This window comes from Centruroides vittatus, unplaced genomic scaffold (assembly GCF_030686945.1).
Source record: "Centruroides vittatus isolate TY-2023 unplaced genomic scaffold, ASM3068694v2 contig_377, whole genome shotgun sequence".
In the NCBI taxonomy this organism is placed as follows: domain Eukaryota; kingdom Metazoa; phylum Arthropoda; class Arachnida; order Scorpiones; family Buthidae; genus Centruroides; species Centruroides vittatus.
Genome location: NW_027122198.1, coordinates 609,980 through 628,613, shown reverse-complemented (window position 1 = coordinate 628,613; position 18,634 = coordinate 609,980). Strand labels below are relative to the sequence as shown.

The 18,634-nt window shown below is 29.6% G+C and overlaps 1 protein-coding gene across 4 annotated transcripts in view; it reads left to right on the top strand.

The window, feature by feature from the left end:
* The window catches only part of LOC136975657 (F-box only protein 7-like), a 32,214-nt gene extending 14,310 nt beyond the window's left edge, over nt 1–17,904 (top strand). For 3 of the 4 annotated variants that reach the window (XM_067270758.1, XM_067270755.1, XM_067270757.1), the window contains exons 4-11: nt 2,611–2,761; nt 7,157–7,246; nt 8,023–8,109; nt 15,620–15,672; nt 16,041–16,167; nt 16,247–16,278; nt 16,688–16,844; nt 17,549–17,904. In XM_067270758.1, the coding sequence (XP_067126859.1) occupies nt 2,611–2,761; nt 7,157–7,246; nt 8,023–8,109; nt 15,620–15,672; nt 16,041–16,167; nt 16,247–16,278; nt 16,688–16,844; nt 17,549–17,649 (798 nt within the window). In that variant the 3' untranslated portion in view covers nt 17,650–17,904. The remainder of the gene's footprint in view (nt 1–2,610; nt 2,762–7,156; nt 7,247–8,022; nt 8,110–15,619; nt 15,673–16,040; nt 16,168–16,246; nt 16,279–16,687; nt 16,845–17,548) is intronic. The other variant, XM_067270759.1, reaches the window with a different exon arrangement.
* The last annotated feature ends 730 nt before the right edge of the window (nt 17,905–18,634 follow it).

The window sequence follows — 18,634 nt, the reverse complement described above, 5'->3', positions numbered from 1 at the left end:
GTGTCACCTATATAGTCACTGTAACAGAACAACTGACTTGTCATTTTTGAAAAATGTCTCAGTAACAAACATGCAATGTGCAGCTGACCAACACTGCATGCTTACTGAAATGGCATCTCCTGCTGAACAGGTTTGTTGCATCATTCCCACTCAGAGGTCATGTGAGTATTTTACAAATCAAAATAGTAAGTGAATGTTGATACACTCTGTATAATTAAACTCAAAAAAATATATATATTGAATTTTTATACAAATTTACAAGTAACTTTTTTATTAGAATAATAAATATAAGTTTATCAATTTCAAAGTGCTTTAGAAATTGTAATATTTGTAACTCCAATAAAGTACGTTTCTTAAATGAGACTATAATTAGACAAACATAAAATGCTTACTAATATAGACATTTTTTTATTTGAAAATTTAAGAATATTAATTTTATAAAGTGCCAATAATTAAAATTAATTTGAGAATCAAAAAAGTTATATTTTATTTATGTTATTTAATTTGTTAAGATTCAAACATATACAACATTTAAACAGACTATTATGTTAGTAACTTATTTTTGAATGTAAAAGAATTCATAAATTTTGTGTGAGGAACCGGGAGCAGAAGTACCGTATTTTACAGACTATAAGACGCACTTTTTTCTTTGAAAAATTGCCTCCAAAATTCAGGTGCATCTTATAGGTATTTTTTAAAAAAATTGCTTAAAAATTAAGGTGCGTCTTATAGTCCGTAAAATACGGTATATTATATCTACCACTTAATTGGCTACAAGTCTGCGAGACTTGCCCATGTTGCCTGTGGATGGCCTAAAAGGATGGTTGAGATCAACATCATAAAATCTCGATCTAGTCAAGATGCTGACACCAGATAGGGTAAGATTTCATGCCCTATCTTGCTATGAAATTACCATTTTAAAAAGGAAGGCTTAAATGCGAGTGGGGAGGGAAGTCGCAGGTAAGTTCGATAGGAGTCCATTTAATAAAATGAGTCAACAGGGGCATTTATAATACTCATATAATTTAATATATATATCTATATAAAGTATAAAGAGAAAGACTAAATACAAACAAAAATGAAATGAATGACTACACATCGGAATGAGATAGAGTTTACATATGTTAACCTTTCTGCAGTGGGTTAGACAGTTATGGTGCTATCCCTATGTAGTGGAGAATAAATGTGGGAAATTTTTAAAGTATTTTTCCATATGTTTTTTCCCATTACCATTTTGGAAAAATATTTTGTAAACAGTTATGTCTAGTAAAGTAGTCTTTTTTTATTGTCACATAATTCCTTTTTTATGTGAATTTTTTTTGTGGTAGTTTTTGGCGATATCCACAAAAGAATTTTGTGGTTTTGTGGATGGCCTAAAAGGATGGTTGAGATCAACATCGTAAAATCTCGATCTAGTCAAGATGCTGACACCAGATAGGGTAAGATTTCATGCCCTATCTCGCTATGTAGCGACTATATAGGTGATATACACAAAAGAATTTTGGTTTGGCAATATCCACAAAATTCTTTTGTGGATGTTTTTGGTTTTTGGCGATATCCACAAAATTCGCAGTCATTCACAACTGCCACATGATTGCCCTTGACAGATATATCTGTCAGTCTCTGCGGAATGGTTAAAAACAATAATGCCTCTGGCTATTCAGTCTGGTCGATAGAGACCTGGGCTGTTATCTATGGCCCTCTGTGGCTAAGTTGATGGCAGGTTCTATGGCATGTTCCTTCTTCCCGTGAACTGCCTCAAATAGTGGGAATTTCCCTTTTTATCAGTAAATTCCTCCAATCATACTTTGAGATTGGCATCATCTGACGGTATGATCTGATGTGTTAATTGGCCAGATGGTGTGAGAAAATCAAGATAAGGTTAAAGGAAGCTTTAGTTTCTTTTTACCATAAAAGTAAAAAGTGTCGTCAGTTTTTGACAGGACGTGGCCTTACTTTTGTGTCTTTTATTACATCGATTTAACAAAAATACTAATAAAATGATCAAACAAAAACATATGAAGATTAAACTTAGCAGTTATGTGAGTTAGTTGTATTTATTATTACTCTGCTATGCATTATGAGAAATACTTAAATCTTGAACATCTATTTACTATAGAATCTATATGAAATTCCTTGTAAGCAAGCTTTTCATTTGATTACCATGTTGAAATATACTATATTAACTTTAATATCATTTTTTACATGAATTTATTATAAACTTATTGTTTCAAATTCAAATTACCATTTATTTAAAATATTTTTTTTATTTGTAAAATGAAAAAATATAAATTTAGATTTTTAACAATTTTTAAAATAATAAAATAAACTGCAGTTATTTATGATCTGTAGTGACTTGTAGCAAATGTAAATACTGGATATAGTAAACTGTTTTAACTTTCTTGTCATTATCTATATCAATATATTATATTAAATTATTTCATGATTGGAAAGTTTCTGATAATTATAAGCATATTTGATATATTTTAATAAATTTTGTTGCAATTATAGTGTTAACTTTTATTAGAACTCCAAACAAAGCAATTGTTTTTTAATTTAAAAAATAAATTTTCTAGAAATATACTAAAATACATTGTAAATTTTTTATAGGATGTACCAAAAAATGCTATGAATTTCCAAATGCCTAATGGATGGCAAAAGAAGGATCTATATGAAATGTCTTATGAACACTCCTTATGCCCTAATGTTATTGTCAATTTAAAATGTTTAAAAGTAACAACAAAGTTTCTTGCAATATATGGTAAGAATTATAAAATTAATTTTTTTAATCTTAGGAATAAACAAATGTAACAAAAGTTCAATAAATAATTTACACAGATATCCTTCTGGTCATACTATATGTGAATAATTTTGTACATAGTAAGTTTTCAAGTCACTAAACATGTTCAGTATATAAATTGGTTTGAATGAAGAATTCAATTGAAGAAAGTTAAAAACAGTTATGAAAATCAGTTTTAAAAAGTTAATTGTTAAATTCTTAAGCACTGTTATTGTAAAATAATACCTTTTTGTACATATTTTTCTTTTTCAGATTAATTTTATTTGTATCAGTTATAATGATGATAATTTATCCACAATATTCATACTTGAAGTCAAAGGCTTTATAGACCTATGGGCCCACCAGTGGGCAAGTGGCTAAAACCACCGAACACTGGTAGTCTCATGGATTCACACCTTGCCAATGAGCTGGCCATATAGAGTTTTCCAGATTTTCTTCACATTAGTAATATGTAAATAAGGGTTAGTTTCCCATAAAAGACCTCCCAGGAGGCATTCACCCTCAACAGATCTCCCATGTGTCACATTGTCATAATCGAATAAAAACCATACCTTTATAGATTTAATTTTTGTTGTTATTATTTTTTTTTCTACATCAAATCTGTCAATGTCTTGAAAACAATATATACCATCCCCACTGCAACAATACCAATAACAATTTAGACCAATATACTAATAAGTTCAAATATGAAATCACTTTTAAATATATAGGAATACTCACTGATGAAAACCAACTTTGTTGACTTTTTCCTTTATGCTGATAAAAGTAGCTAGGTTTTTAAATTATTCCCAAATTTCTTCACAAATATTCAACAAACTATTTTTCTTAGTCACTTAGTTTCCTCACACTGCATTAGGTATTATTGGCTGCATTTGACCTCTAGGTCTATCTCTGAGGACTAGAATGCGTAGACGCATTTAAATAAAATATACACTGTTCCAAGTACTTCTGCCTTGTGCAGCATATGACTGTTAATTCCACTGAGCTCTAAATTCTTTAGATGTTTAGGATTGACTTGCTAGAATTTCCAGGAACACTTGGGGTCTGAGTCCCAGTGCTACTAAACTCATTTACAAGGAGGCTATTAAACCTGCCCTCCTGTTTTGTCATACAGGTTTGGGATCATATGGCCACCAAAATACACAGAAAAAATTGCTATCTATCTAGAGAATTTCTGCTCTCTGCATCTGGCAAGGCATATAGGACTACATCCACAAATGCTTTATTGATGATGTCAGATTTATTTGACCCCGATGGATTTAGAAATTAAGAGGATCCTTTGGAAGGAGAGTCTCCCCAACTTGCCCTGACAAGATTATAGCAACTTGGATGTTGCCAAATTTTTAAGAAAGGCAAGATATCCCTTAGTCTAGTTTTGCTTACTGACTTAAAAAAATTCAGGATAGATAAAAGAACCTTCCCTAATTACAACCACCACCCCTTAAATCAGCTTGTTCCCTGATGCTTACTTTGATGATCCAAATGCTCACCCCATGTTCAAGATTTACACTGATGGCTCCAAAATGGGTGAAGTGGTGAGTGCTGCATTAGTTGTTTACTCTGATTTAGGCCATGAGCATACACAAGCATTTTTCAAATTAGGTCCACACTGTTCAATTACTCAGGTAGAAACATTAGCTATTTATATGAGCTTGATCTACATTAGGCATAGACAGAACAAAAGACACTTTGTACATTACCACATAGTGTACAAAGCTATTCTCAGATAGTAGGGTAGCTTTACACAGAATAGCCAGATCTGAATGCCACATTAACCTCATACATCTTATTCTGGTCACTTAAATAACAACATTAAAGTAGCTTTTCAATGGGTCCTTGGAAACAAGGCTGCTGACTGTCTTGCCAAATGGCAAGACAGTCAGTGACTGCTAAATCTACAATCGTTAGCACTTTCAGTTATATTCCTACTTCTTATATTGATATGCACATCAAAAAACAAACTACCATTCTCTTTGCCAGAGAATGGTAAGAGTGACAAGACAGCTGGGATTGCAACACTACAGGTAGGCTTGCTTACACTTTTATCCCTAGGGTTGACACAATTGTACAATTGTGACCCTTCCACACTTTTACCCCAGCTTTACCCTCACTTAGTTTCTTATTAGTCATGGCAATTTCAAGCAATATCTGCATGGGTTCAATCATGGGGATAGCCCATGCTATGAATGTGGGCTGCATGAGGAACAAATACCAATGTACTTAATTTTTCACTGTGATAGGTACAAGTACACTAACATTAGGAATGGTTTAATGAAAGCAGCAATTTTGGAAGGATACAACTGGCCATACATGCCACAGCAATTCATCCAGACAAGTACAATGTACCATCACTTATGTACTTTCAATCATATCCCTCAGCAAGGCTTTTGCAGTTTCTTTCTCTCATGGCACATACAGCACACAGGTTTTCTTTCTTGCTTAGTTTATTTCCAGTTATACTTTTTGTAATACTGTAGCTTTATTGTCACTTGGGTTCTGTTTTGTCTTAATTCCATTGTTTCATTTTGTTGTCTTTTGTCATCTCATAAAAAAAAATTGTTCATAGGTCTTTTGTCATGGTATAGTCTTATCTGTTTGAGTTTTCCTTGTCAGCATCCTTGTTTAGTAATAAGTTAGTTTAACTAGTTTTAATATAGTAATAAGTTATATTTAAGATAGCTATAAGTTAATTTTAACTTAGTTAAGTTAGATATAAGTTATCAGTTTTTTAGCTGTTTCTTCTGGTTGTTTCAGTTATATTATTCTGTTTCCTATAGGGATTACTAGCTTAGGTTCTGTATTAATTTTAGTATTAGTTTTAAGCCTTAATATTTACTCTGTCTGGCTCATATGTAGCTGCACTACTTATTGGTGTATGCTATAATTCAGGTTTTCTTTTAGATTCATGGCCTCACAGCCTAAAAACTGCATGCCAACATTAAATGTACAGAAAGTATTAACCTTACATATGCCATTCAGAAGGATTCTTTCTATCTCCTCATCCTACTTATCTTCTCCTCTTCTTCTGCTGGCTAAACATGTAGTGTATGGCTGTTGTCTTTTGTTATTTGTTATTATTACTAACAGAAAATAAAATCTTTAAGTGTGCCTTTTACTAATAAAGAAACATTTTACATATAGTATTTCATCTGTTCAAAAAAAAAAAAAAAAACTGAAGGGCCCATCCTACCCCTGGCCCTATATAAGCTCTTGATGGCTCTGCTGGTTCTACATGAGATAAAGAAAAAATTGTAATAGAAGAATTGTAAAGAATTATAAAAAACAAAGAATGAATTATGAAGACTGTTTACAACCACCACAATTCTTTCTTTGTCTTTTATAATTGTGTTATTACTTTAATCAGTTTGTGTTATAATGGCAAGCTTTGTCCACCCCTTTCTCACTTTTCTGTTCTTTTTATAATGTCTAGCTTAGTTTCTAAACTAAAGCCAGATATATTATTATTACCGGTATTAATACCAACACTAATATTTCACTTTAAATCTTTGATAATTAGATTTTTAAAGCTACTTTTGAAATTATAGAACTACACTTAATAACATCTGGATATGTACGTACCTCCAACCATATGGTTGAAAATCACAAAAATTGATTGAATGTATTCACTATGATAGTCATTATTGCTGATGGTCATAAATCGAATTGTTTAAATTTCAGCATTTCAGTCAAAATTATCTGAATTTAAAAGCCTTTTCATAAGTTTAGAAATTAAAATTTTGGCATTCACAAAATATTTATAATTCATTAAAGTTAGTAATGATAAGTAACCATATTTCTGCTAATATTCATATCAAATTGATTGCAATGCACCTAATTATAATGTATACATGTACATTTATAAATTAATAATAACTGTAATATCTAGTTATAGATGTATGAAACATAATAATCTTTCCTAATATTGAATAGAAGTTGCATATACAAGTTATTTTATTTCTCTGTTAGGAACTAACCTAAAGAACCATTCTAACCATATGACTAGATTTATAACAATATTTTTATATAACAATACATTTTAAGGTTATTAATACAATGTATTGAATAATGTAATGTACAGTATTTTTAAAAGACTAACATTTATTAATAGAACTCAGTAAAAACATTTCAATAGATAAGTTCATATTTGAAATTATTTCTTTAGTGCTTTTCTTATGAAAAATATACTTTTTATATTTTCTAATTATAGTATAGTTTATCTTATAAATTTGGTGCTAAATTTAAGTGATACATTTTTCTTATTATTTAACATCCAAAATTTGTTGTTAAATATTTAACATTTTATATTTTATATTTTTGCCCAGTTAATAAGTTTAATTATTTTTATTTAATTTACAGGCAGTGTCAATCAAGAATGTAACACAAGTAATGGGCAATATAATATGCATATTCAGTTAGAAGATTATATTATTCATATGCCAGATTCTAGTAAGTTATGAAATTAAATTTCTCTTACATTTATAACCTGAATCGCTACAATTTCTTCAGTCTTTATAAATCAAAATATATCCGATAAAAGTTCTTGAGATGATTCATTTTGACATGAAGAAGCAGACATTTAATTATGTAATTTCATTTATACATTAGTATATGACAAAGTAAATAGTACTTGCAATTGAATAAATTGGATTACAAAATTTTAAAATATAAATTTCAGTATATAAAGATTAATAGTATTTAATATATATTAAAAACAAGTTTAATGCTATAAACATAGAAAATAATTGGCCCTTAGGACATACACTCTTAAAAAGTATATACACAAAATAATAAATAATCACCACCACCCAGTTTTCAGGTTTTTCACTGACTGATTGACATTGGCTTATGTGCTCTATTTGCAGAATTACTAGTAAATTATCAATAGTGATATTCATCTTCATCATCATTAAAATGTTAATTGACTGTCATTGATTTACATATGAATGCCAAATTTTGCAGTTTTCAATAATATTTTGCAAACTAAAGTCCTTTTTATAATGCATCATCTTTAGAATTTAAAAGTTTTTCTTTTAAAACAAAAATATTATTTAAGAAATTATAATTTTGAGTATATAAATTTTTTAAGGAATGAAATCTATTTTCTTTACATAATAGTTTTTATGCATCATCAATATATATTAAGATATTTAAAATATTATTTAATATATAAAAAATAATAATTACTTTAAAAAGTAATTTTATTATTTATTTTATAATTTTAGGAACACCAAAATATAAGAATTTACCAGAACTTTCATATTGTTTTAAAAATGAAGTCGGCTATCCATTATTGATAGAATCTCAAGAAAGTATATTATTTTTTATTCTTCTCTTTCAACTTTTAATTGAAATTTTTTAAAATAATTTATTATAAATTAGTTGTTTCTTTTATAAATTCATATTTATAAATAACTAATCTATAAAAAAAATTAATGGTAAGCAGGATGAACAACAGCTGTCCAAAATAAAAATATTTTTTGATAATGATGATATATAATTAATAAATGAATTTTTAAATTAGTTATTTAATTAAAATTAAATCACTACTACAAGAGATTGTTAAAACTAACTCGTAAACAGAATAAAATGGTATAAAAGTTTTAAAGTTGTAATTCTTAATAGTATTATAATTGATTCAAAAGGTCAGAGTAATTCAGTCTGAGGTCAATTAATCAGTGTTTTAAAAATGTTAATGACAATAATTCTAAACTGAATTAAATAATGTGGTTAGTATTTAAAGATCAATTAATATCAAATTTAAAAAGTATTTGCTGAAACAAAAAATAAATAAAGCAGAATTGAATTTTAATTTCTAGTTTAAAAATTATAAAGCAAAGATTCATAATTATAAAATAATTTTTTGAACAATTCATATTAAAAAAGAAAACCATTTAATATTAATACAAAATGTTTTAAATTCTACATCCTTTTACTATTTTTTAGTAAAAAATTCAATAATCCAGCAAAATTGATTTTATAATATGTTATCATTGGTAAGAATTTCCAATATTATTACCCTCTTTTGATGGATAAAATGTCCAAGACAATAGTAACAGATGCACGATTGGTGATTTGCTTTTTGTCGTTATATTACTATATGAAAGCTTTAAAACTATAATTCTTACTAGTATAATAATTGATTCAAAAGGTCAGAGTAATTTAAGATTGAAAACTAAACATTTTATCATTAATATATTATGTTAATCACAGAAATGGGTGAACTGAAACAATGTCAATAGTGTGTATTTGTCCTTCACAGAGCCAAAACTTAGTGTTTATGGGTTCATATAAATACAGGGTTATTATCCAAAACTTATTCACATCTTCAGGTGTTAAGAATGAAACAGTTTTGATGTAATAAAATTAAAAAAATTATATGTAACATTACACACTTTATATGTCCAGTTCAAAATTGGAAGATGTGAAATTATAGTGCCTGTAGAGTCAATGTAACAAGTTTTGAGGGTTTTTAATATCAGCAGAAGTTTTGTAGCTTTGCCAGAAATAATTATTACTATTAATAAATGATCCAGAGAAATTCATATCCAGCTTTTTTACGCAATTTGTTTTCCACTCTCACTATCCTGCTTATGCCAAAATATTTAAATTCGTCTTAATTTTCATTTCTAGATTTCAAGGACTTGATCATGACTAGAATTTCTGAGTCTCAGCTATTTTTCAATTCCTGGAATTTGAAACATTTTTCAGGTTCCCAGGAATTCCCAGTATTATACAATTCCAATTATAAAAATTATTTCTTAATTATATTTTACTTTTAATACATTGTATTGCTATTTTAATAAATTTATGCAATAAATTAAATGCAATTTTTTTTTTAAATAAAATCTTTCATTATAACAAATTTTACTTAGAATGTATACAAAGTAAAAAGTTAGGGCATATGTAAATAAAATACAATATTTATTAGTAATTACATATAATAAAAAGTACATACATCATAAAATGCAAACAAAATATTTATGTTTAACAAAGACTACTCCAAAGGATAATTCTGTGAACAAACTAACTCAGAGGTAGTAATTACAGGGAAAAGTATCTCTTGTCAGCCATGATTTTTCTAACTTTAGTTTTGAAATAATGCAATTCCTATCAAGAACCAAGATTATAAAAAAAGTATTACAAATTACTTTTATATTATTATTTAAGATTTTTATCACCAATCACATTATATTCTATTTTAAAACAAAAAAAAGTAAGTCAATTAAAAATTTGTTCAAACAACCAACAACAGATTTTCATATCTAGTCTGTTTATAAGATCAGTCTTGTTGGTTTAATTGATTATCTAAAATACAGACAAAAAGCATTTGATATATAAATACATCAAATGCTTTTTGTCTACTAAGTTATAGTATTACATATATGAAAAAAATGATGCTTTCTACTGCCAACAACATAGTAGAAGAGAAAAAGTTGAAATTGAAATGCTAGTGCTAACATTTATTGCCCTAAATGTAACCATCACAGTTGACAAAAGATGCCGGTACAATTAATTAATATGTTACTTGTGGCTGTTTCAATGCACTGGTGTATAGTCATTAATTGTACAGGATGTTCTGCTGGAAAGTATCCAATTTTAATTTTTTTCATAAAAAATGGATGGTTTAAGATATATAAAGGCAACAAGTAGCATCTGGTGAGAAAACAAATTAAGTTTTATAGAGATTTTTTTCACACTGCAAGATGGTGTAGAAGTCAAACAGCGAGCATTATCATCCAGTCATGGCTTGGCAATGGAAGAAAGTGCAGGTCAAGGTTCAATTATGCCCAATAGTGTGGCTGCCAAGATCTCCCAATCTGACCCCCTTAGATTTCTTTGTGGGTTACACAAAAGAGCTTCGGTGCACATCTAGGGATTGCAATTGCTGGATCCTTCATCCAGCAATCCAGCTGGATCCAGTGCATTCTTCGGCCTGCTGGATCCAACGCAGATCCGCAAATAATCAATTAACTTTCTAAATAATTGCGCAAAAGTCTACGTCGTCGCGTTGCCGCTTTGCTAACTACTAGACTGCTACTAATTACTTACTCACTACTTTACTAACACTAATAATTAAATTACTTATAAATAAACTATACCTTAATCAATCCAGCAAAATTTAATAAAATAATAACGTATTCAATCGCTTTTAACGATCTTCCACAGTTACAAAAAAATACAACATTAACTATAGAATATAAAATGTGTTTGGAATAATATAAAAATAATAGTGCTTAATTACATCCCATTTTTTTAAAACAAGATACATAAATGTACTGCCAGGTCTGATAATTTTCGTATTGTATACCGACGTAATCCCACTGTTTTCAAACTTTTAAGAAACGATAAAAAGAAAGAGGATCGGAATTCAACAACGGGTATATATAAACCATAGAGATGCGGACTCATTGTATACCATGTGGAGATCCTTTTACATTAATTAATGTTATTAACGGACAATGCTGGTTTCATTGGATCTTATATACGGGGTGTTTTTTTTTTTTTAACTGACGGTACTCAGAGACATCTGTAGAACAATCTAACAGCCGGACTGTTGCCAAATTTGGGAGAGTGACTAAGAACGACATGGGAAAGAGATTCCGCGAAGAAAAAAGTAGTACCCAAATTTGCCGGTAGGGGTGGATTGCTCTACAGATGTTTCTGAGTACCATCAGTTTAAAAAAAAACACTCTGTATATATTTTTTCCGCTATTTATTTTGTTTATTTATCTATATTTTGTCCGTTTGGACGTTTTCCGTTAATTTTTATATTTATTCCGAACACATTTTATGTTCTATATTTAATGTTCTATTTTTTTTGTAACCAAGAAAGATCGTTAAAAACAATTGAAAACGTTATTATTTTATTAAATTTTGCTAGATTGATAAAGGTGTAGTTTATTTAACTTATTCTACTTCCAGTACATAGTTTTATATACTTATAAATAACTACAGACTAATATGTAGAGCCTATATATGAAAACTGGTAAGACTGATAGCCACTTAGCCACTGATTATCTGTTCTTACATTATTATAATATATTAATATAAATTAATCAGTAGAATTACTTTTGCTATTATTTAACTTAAAGATTTCATTATAATTATAATCTAACTAAACATTTAAAGTTAATTATCTCTATCTCAAGTGTTAAACCAAACCAAAGTTAAGTTTACTACTTAAATGTGTAAGAAGTTTTACTGATTTATAGTGACCAGTCTAAATAATAAAAGCTTCTTAAGTATTTTTTAAAAATGTTTTTTTTAATAAAAACCATAAATTGCAGGATAGATAGATAGACAGATAACACTTTATTGCACCAAAAATACATCCACGTTGGATCCGTGCTGGATCCAGCTGAGATGATTTCAATCCAGCAAAAATCCAGCTGGATTCAAAACACTGCTGGATTGCAATCCCTAGGCGCAGCATGGCGGCCATCGCCAACGATATGGGACATGCCACAGTGTACTTAGCAGGAAATTGTCCACCTCAACGTTGTCACCGTGACTGCTAGAGCACATATAGAAATGTGGTGAAATTTTCTCTCTCATAAAATCTTTGGTGAACTTATATCTTTAACTGTTAATTTTTTATAGCCAAATCAAATTGGGTACTTTTGAGCAGAACACCCCGTATAATGATATTATTATATTGTATTTAAAAGAAGCATAAACTAACGTATAAAATAACAAATAATGTTATATTTAATGGAATTAACGAATTTGTTGAAGAAAATATGAATGTAAATTTTTAATGGTTATATTTATCGTAAATAAACTGTTTGATAAAACACAAAGATGAAAATTTTCAAGAAAGGTATGTAATGTGCTCTAATGTAACTGAAGCAGAGTCAATAGATACAGTATACTTGTCCTTGTGTTGCCAATAGCCCTAATGCTACTAACTAGTTTAATAAATATTTCTGCCACTTCAAGCACTTCGATCGCATGTTGTCCGAAGTTTGGCTGAAGCATAGGGAGCGTCAGCTGTAAACATTCAAAATTCTTTTAATATATGAAATTTTCTCATTTTTAACTCAGATATTTCTTTTGTCTTTTGTAAAGGACTACATATAAATACTATTTTTATCCAGTTTTGAACATTATTTATTTGTAAATGTCATTAATATTTATGTTTCTATTAACTGTCCCTTTCACAATTTTAGACTTTAAATTGATTAGACTGTTTGTTTGTTGCTTACAATTTGCATTCATTTTAAAATATTTTTGGGAGTTTTTGTTAAGGGGGAAAAACATAATCAAAAATTTATAGTCAAATCTATATATACGATATTAATATGGAATGTCTTTGGGATTCCCAAGAACTCTCTAAATTAGGAAGAAAAGGGAATGACAAGAATTATGTAATCTAATTATGGAAATGTATAGAAATGTTAAACCATGTGTTAAGATAGGATACATTTAAAGTGTTACAAAAAAAGAGATTTAGGATAGCTTTGGAGTTTATCAAGGTTAAGTCCATATCTTTTTATTTATTTATCAGTACTAGGTAAATTATTATAGTTTTCAGTGAGAAAAGAGCTATGATAGATATTATTCACAATTTATATTGTGTTTATTAATGAGATAGAGATTAAAGTTGAACCAAAAAAATTAGGCAGAGCTTAGAGAGGGAGATTAAGTCAGTAGATTTAGTTCTTGGATTTCAAATATAGACTGTTAAAGTTAAAAGAGGAAATTCCAACTATTTAGACAACATATTCAACATATTTACAGACATAATAACTTAGAGATGATTAGAGGATGATGAGTTAGAGGTTGACAAATAAAATAGGTAAATGTAGGATGGCAAGAGTTCAAACAATATTATTAGATATGGACAGTAATAGTGATGACATGGAAACTACAAGTAAGCCACTGTAGTGATATTTTAAATCTATACAAATAATAAGCCGTAGTAAGCTGTCAATAAATCTTCATTCATATTCTACTTTTGATAGTGCAGAATATTATAAAAATTACCAAACTATGTAGAGTCCAATGTGAGTGTCATAAGAAATGTAATTTCTCATGTCAAAAATACAAAACTATTTCATCCCAAATACTATTTATCACTATACTAAATCGAATGAAATTGTATAGCACACGTTATATAGTGTTAAAGTTAAAGACAAACCATTTTTTAAATAATTTATTATCTGAATTAGATTTCTATGGCTATTTAAATGTATCAGAGGATAAGCTATGGTTTTCCTAATTATATTGTCATACATATGTAGTAAAACAAAACAGTAAAACGCAAATTTATTTACTTATTTTACCATTATCTATTTTATTAAACAGATATGTTGTATAAGAACATTATGTACAAAACTTTCATTCACAATATGTAGCAATATAACAGTTTTAAACATTATAAAAGAGCTTATTAGTTTCAACAATTTTCAAGACAAGATCTCAAATGTAGAGCTATTAGTTTTAACAGTTTTAAACAGATCTCTATTTTCGATTTAATTATCTGTAATTTAAAATTATCTTATTATTAATTTTTTTTATAAACCAAATACACTTTTTTTCTTTCATGCTATAAAATTAAAAAATGTATTAATAATTACAAATAAGATTTTTTTTGACAGAACAGTAGAAAAAAGTTACAAAAATACTTGAAAATGGGAAAACTACCTACTAACCAAATAGATAAACTTCTTCCTGCTATAGAGCGACTCTCGGGCCTGCTATCGGCAACCCAAAGCATTCACTGTACTTGAGCAGCACAAGGACCAGTATATCTGTCGACTCCGACTGAAATGGATTCTTAAGCAATTACTGTGTCTGATACAGTATTCATTTTATTGAAATGAAAAACTATAATCAATTTTATACTTCTCTGTTTGATTTGTAAATTTAACTTGATAAAAGTTTTATGCCTCCAGTCGGGAAATGCATTGAAATTTGTCGAAAGTTTTGGAGACAGAAATTCTAATTCTGACCAATTAACTTGTTTCTCTGAAAATGTATTTTAATTTTTACTCCATTAAATTTCAATGGCTTTTATTAAGTTTTCGTTTCTTGATATAATGAGTAAGCAACATTTAAACTGATATTAGTCTTGTTTCCTCGACTAAAAGACAATGTTTATAATTTGAATCAAAATATGATAGGAGAAAAACAAAAGTTCTTTGTTAGTTTAAGTCAATGATAATGTGAAAAGTACAGAACCAAAATTTAAATGTACTATGATATATAATGATAAAAATCCTATTATGAAGATTCTAAAAGAAAAATCAAGAGACAAAATTGCCAAAATGTTCTAAGGAGTTAATTCGGATCTTATCATTTGACATTGGATTAGAACTTATCTAATTAATTTCATTGATTTTTCTTCTGGAATAGTCTAAATTGTTAGTCTTAATTTATAAAATTAAATTAATTATTAAATTTAATACAAGAAGACAGTTTAACTGCCTACCTTTATTCCAAATTACTTGGTATCTATGAAATTGGCCAAGTTAATCTGGCCTTATTATGTGTACTTTTAAGTTTACAACAAGATTTATAATTTCCTATCAAAATTTGTATCAGAGAGCTTCTAAATGATTCTCTTCGCAAGATTATTTATGCAAACATTTCTTATAAATTTTTTTTTTGTTTGTTTTTACTGATTTTTAAAATGCCACCGAAATGTTTCTTTTCATTATTTTAAACAATTTTAAGAAAAAAAGAGCAAAATAATTGCTTTGTTCTTGACTTTTATATAAACAAATGAAATCTAGTTATTTATTAAATTAATGCTTTTTATTCAATTTTTAAATAATTTCCATCGGTTTACTTAATCATTTCAATTTGTCTTTTCAGTATCTAAGATTAGACCAATTTGGGGATTCTCTTCTTTACCGACGGACATTAAAGTAAGAATTTCAAATAAAATAATATTATTGCTTTTAAATTTAAAATTATTTCTAGCAATTATACACTTTTTTAACTTCTTACTGAGGAAGCCTATTTTCCATCCATTGTGCGTCCGGCCGGCCCACCACCGAGGCATTTTTCTAAATATAACATATGTATACTTTTATGCATACATGTTGAACATATACTCTTATGCAACGGTACGAGGCAAATCCCATTTTGTAGATCTCGCACGACCTGCAGACTTACGAGATCTATCCAAAATGGGAGCTACAGTTTAGTTAAAACCTCGTTTTCCAAAATTGTTTTGTGTCTGTTGTTTGAATCAGTAGTTTCCAAATTGAAACGTATAAATTTGCATCAACAGTTACATATCATGTCGTTCCTGGATGCGCCGTCTCTGTTAAAAATGTCCTGCGTAAACGTGGAATTAAACGAGCTGGCGGAGCTTCCAAATTTTTGGAAAAGTCTTTTACGGCAAGATTTTCCTTTTGGTAATTATTTTTATTTCCAAAATAAGTCAACATATTCATTTCTTAATAAATATATGTTGTTAACTTTATTTCTTTGCAGTTAATCTGTCGGAGGTGGAGAATTATAAGCAGGTAATTATTTTTATAAAAATAATATACACTGGCGTGCAAAACTTAAGCAACAACGTACGTTTTAAGCAGAAAATTGTAGAAAAGGACTCATTGCCATCGGTACAATGAACACCCAATTCGGTAGAAAGGTATTCGTATGTAGGAAGAAGACATGGCGGGTGACGTGAGGCCCAGCAAAACGTGTGCAGTGCAAGACTACAACAGAAAGTTTTCATTCCATACTGTATACGTTCTATACATTTTTTTGTGCTAATATGCTTTCTTTGCCCTTTTAAGTACAAAATACTCTCTCTGAATTCTGAATTTCATGTTTCCTGGGTGATTTCTTGCGGAGTTACGAAAGAAAAACAATTGTTGCTTAAGTTTTGCAACTAGTATGTTATGACAATTGATTCGGCCACTTTTTCAGAAATACAAAGAAGAATTCGAAAATAAAAAAGCCATAAGGAAACAGATGCAGCGCTACGTCACACCGGAATTAATACCGTATCCAGTTCAGCCCATACCGTTACCGGGACCGGGTCCGTTCTGGGAAGAACCCGGCGAAATTTCACGCTTAAGATTCAGTAAGTAATTTGCAATTATGCCACTTAAATTGATACATTTGCAAAAGTTTACACTTAAAGTTTTTAGTTAATTTCATTTAGAAAGAAAAAAACTTGAAATTTTAATAAAGACTAAATTGACGAGTATTTAATTAACTTGTTCACAGCCAATTACCGTGTCTGACCTACGAATTTTCAGTGCCGTGTGCCTATTTTTGAAAGGAATTTTTCATTTTAAACAAGTAGATTGTAATTAATGGGCAACCTAATAATATTGTATTGTACATGGAAGTAATTGTGACTTAAGTCAATTAATTTGTTGGTTAATATCGAAAAAACAAAACAGCCAGAAATATTGCACCATTTTCTGAGAATCTTGGCAGTTCCTTACCAATGCCAATTAAACTATGAAATTTTATTTTTTAATTCATAATTAACTGCCAACAATTAGCCAATTGACAATGAATGTATAATCGTCTAAGGCAGCTAGGTACGGGTGGTGCAGCGTACCGCGATAGCTAACGTATCGGCAAGGAAAAGTAATTAATATTAGTTATTTCGTATGTTTGTATTTTAAATACATAAATTGTAGGGCCCCTTAAATAAACGTGGCACCTGGTTCTAGGACACTCTTGCTTCCTGGGCCAAACACTGAGTGGCAGTTTTGTCTTTAAACGTAAATATTAATGCCGCATTAATCAACATTTTTTGGAATTTTGCTACAGGAGTGCCACCAGAAGTGGAGAATGCATTCCCGCAGCTGACCATCCACAGGCGCAACAGTTCTTCGGCTCTGCTCCGACAGTTTCGCCCCAGATTTTTATAGAGAAATGAAGACGGCCTTAAAAAAAAGAGAATTAGTTTTTTGCTCAACAATCATCTGTTGCTAGTTGAAAAATTTATTTTTGTATATATTTACAAATATTGTGCTGTGATAATTTAAATTCTTAGAATGCAGATGGGCTGGTTTTATTTGACAGTCGTTTTCGTTTTATCAAATTATCCGTTTCAAAATTATAATAGAATGTCAAGTAAAACTTTCTTTTCTTATAGAAAATAAATTGTACAGACATCTTGTTAAGTAATTGTGTCTTTTCTTTGGACGAGTCATCGTAACGTTATTTAGTATGGCAAATTTTCCGAAAGTTCGTAGACTCGGCACGTGGTCACCTTTGAACTAATTGATCCTGTTGGGCGACAATACGTAGTTTCCGGAAGCCATCTTTTGCAGTTGTATGTAATGTCCCCTTTATCTTGTTCAAAGACTCAAAACGACATCCCAACAGAGGTCGTTTTATCGCCAGGGACTAAATTGGGTGAGACCGAAGCACGGGTGCGTCATAGCAGAGAAATTCGCAAAGAGAACAGTGGTACCTTCTCCAATAGCATCGCTTTTTTGAAAAAGTTTTTCTGAATAAAAATGTATTTTTAAATAGGGAATATAAAAAAATTGGGGCAGTTCCATTTGAAATTCTGAAGTTGTTCGCCCAACCCGGGAGGGGGGATGGGCTTTATGGAATTTAAAAAATTTCCCTCCATCTTTTATTCTTAACGGTCGGTAACTCAGAAAATATGATTCCAAGATCCACGAAACACCATGTCAATGGCCACATAATGCCTTGCATAAATTATATTGAAGGAAAACCTCGTGAACTATTTGGTTGAGAAATGAGCACCTTGGAAGATGGCTAATAATAAGATCATTGGACACAGTGGCAAACGGTCTTCTTTTCTGTCTAAAAACGGTTTTTGGAGAGGAAAAATTAAAGAGAATGCTTGACACCGGACATTTGGAGGTGGCCGACGACAAC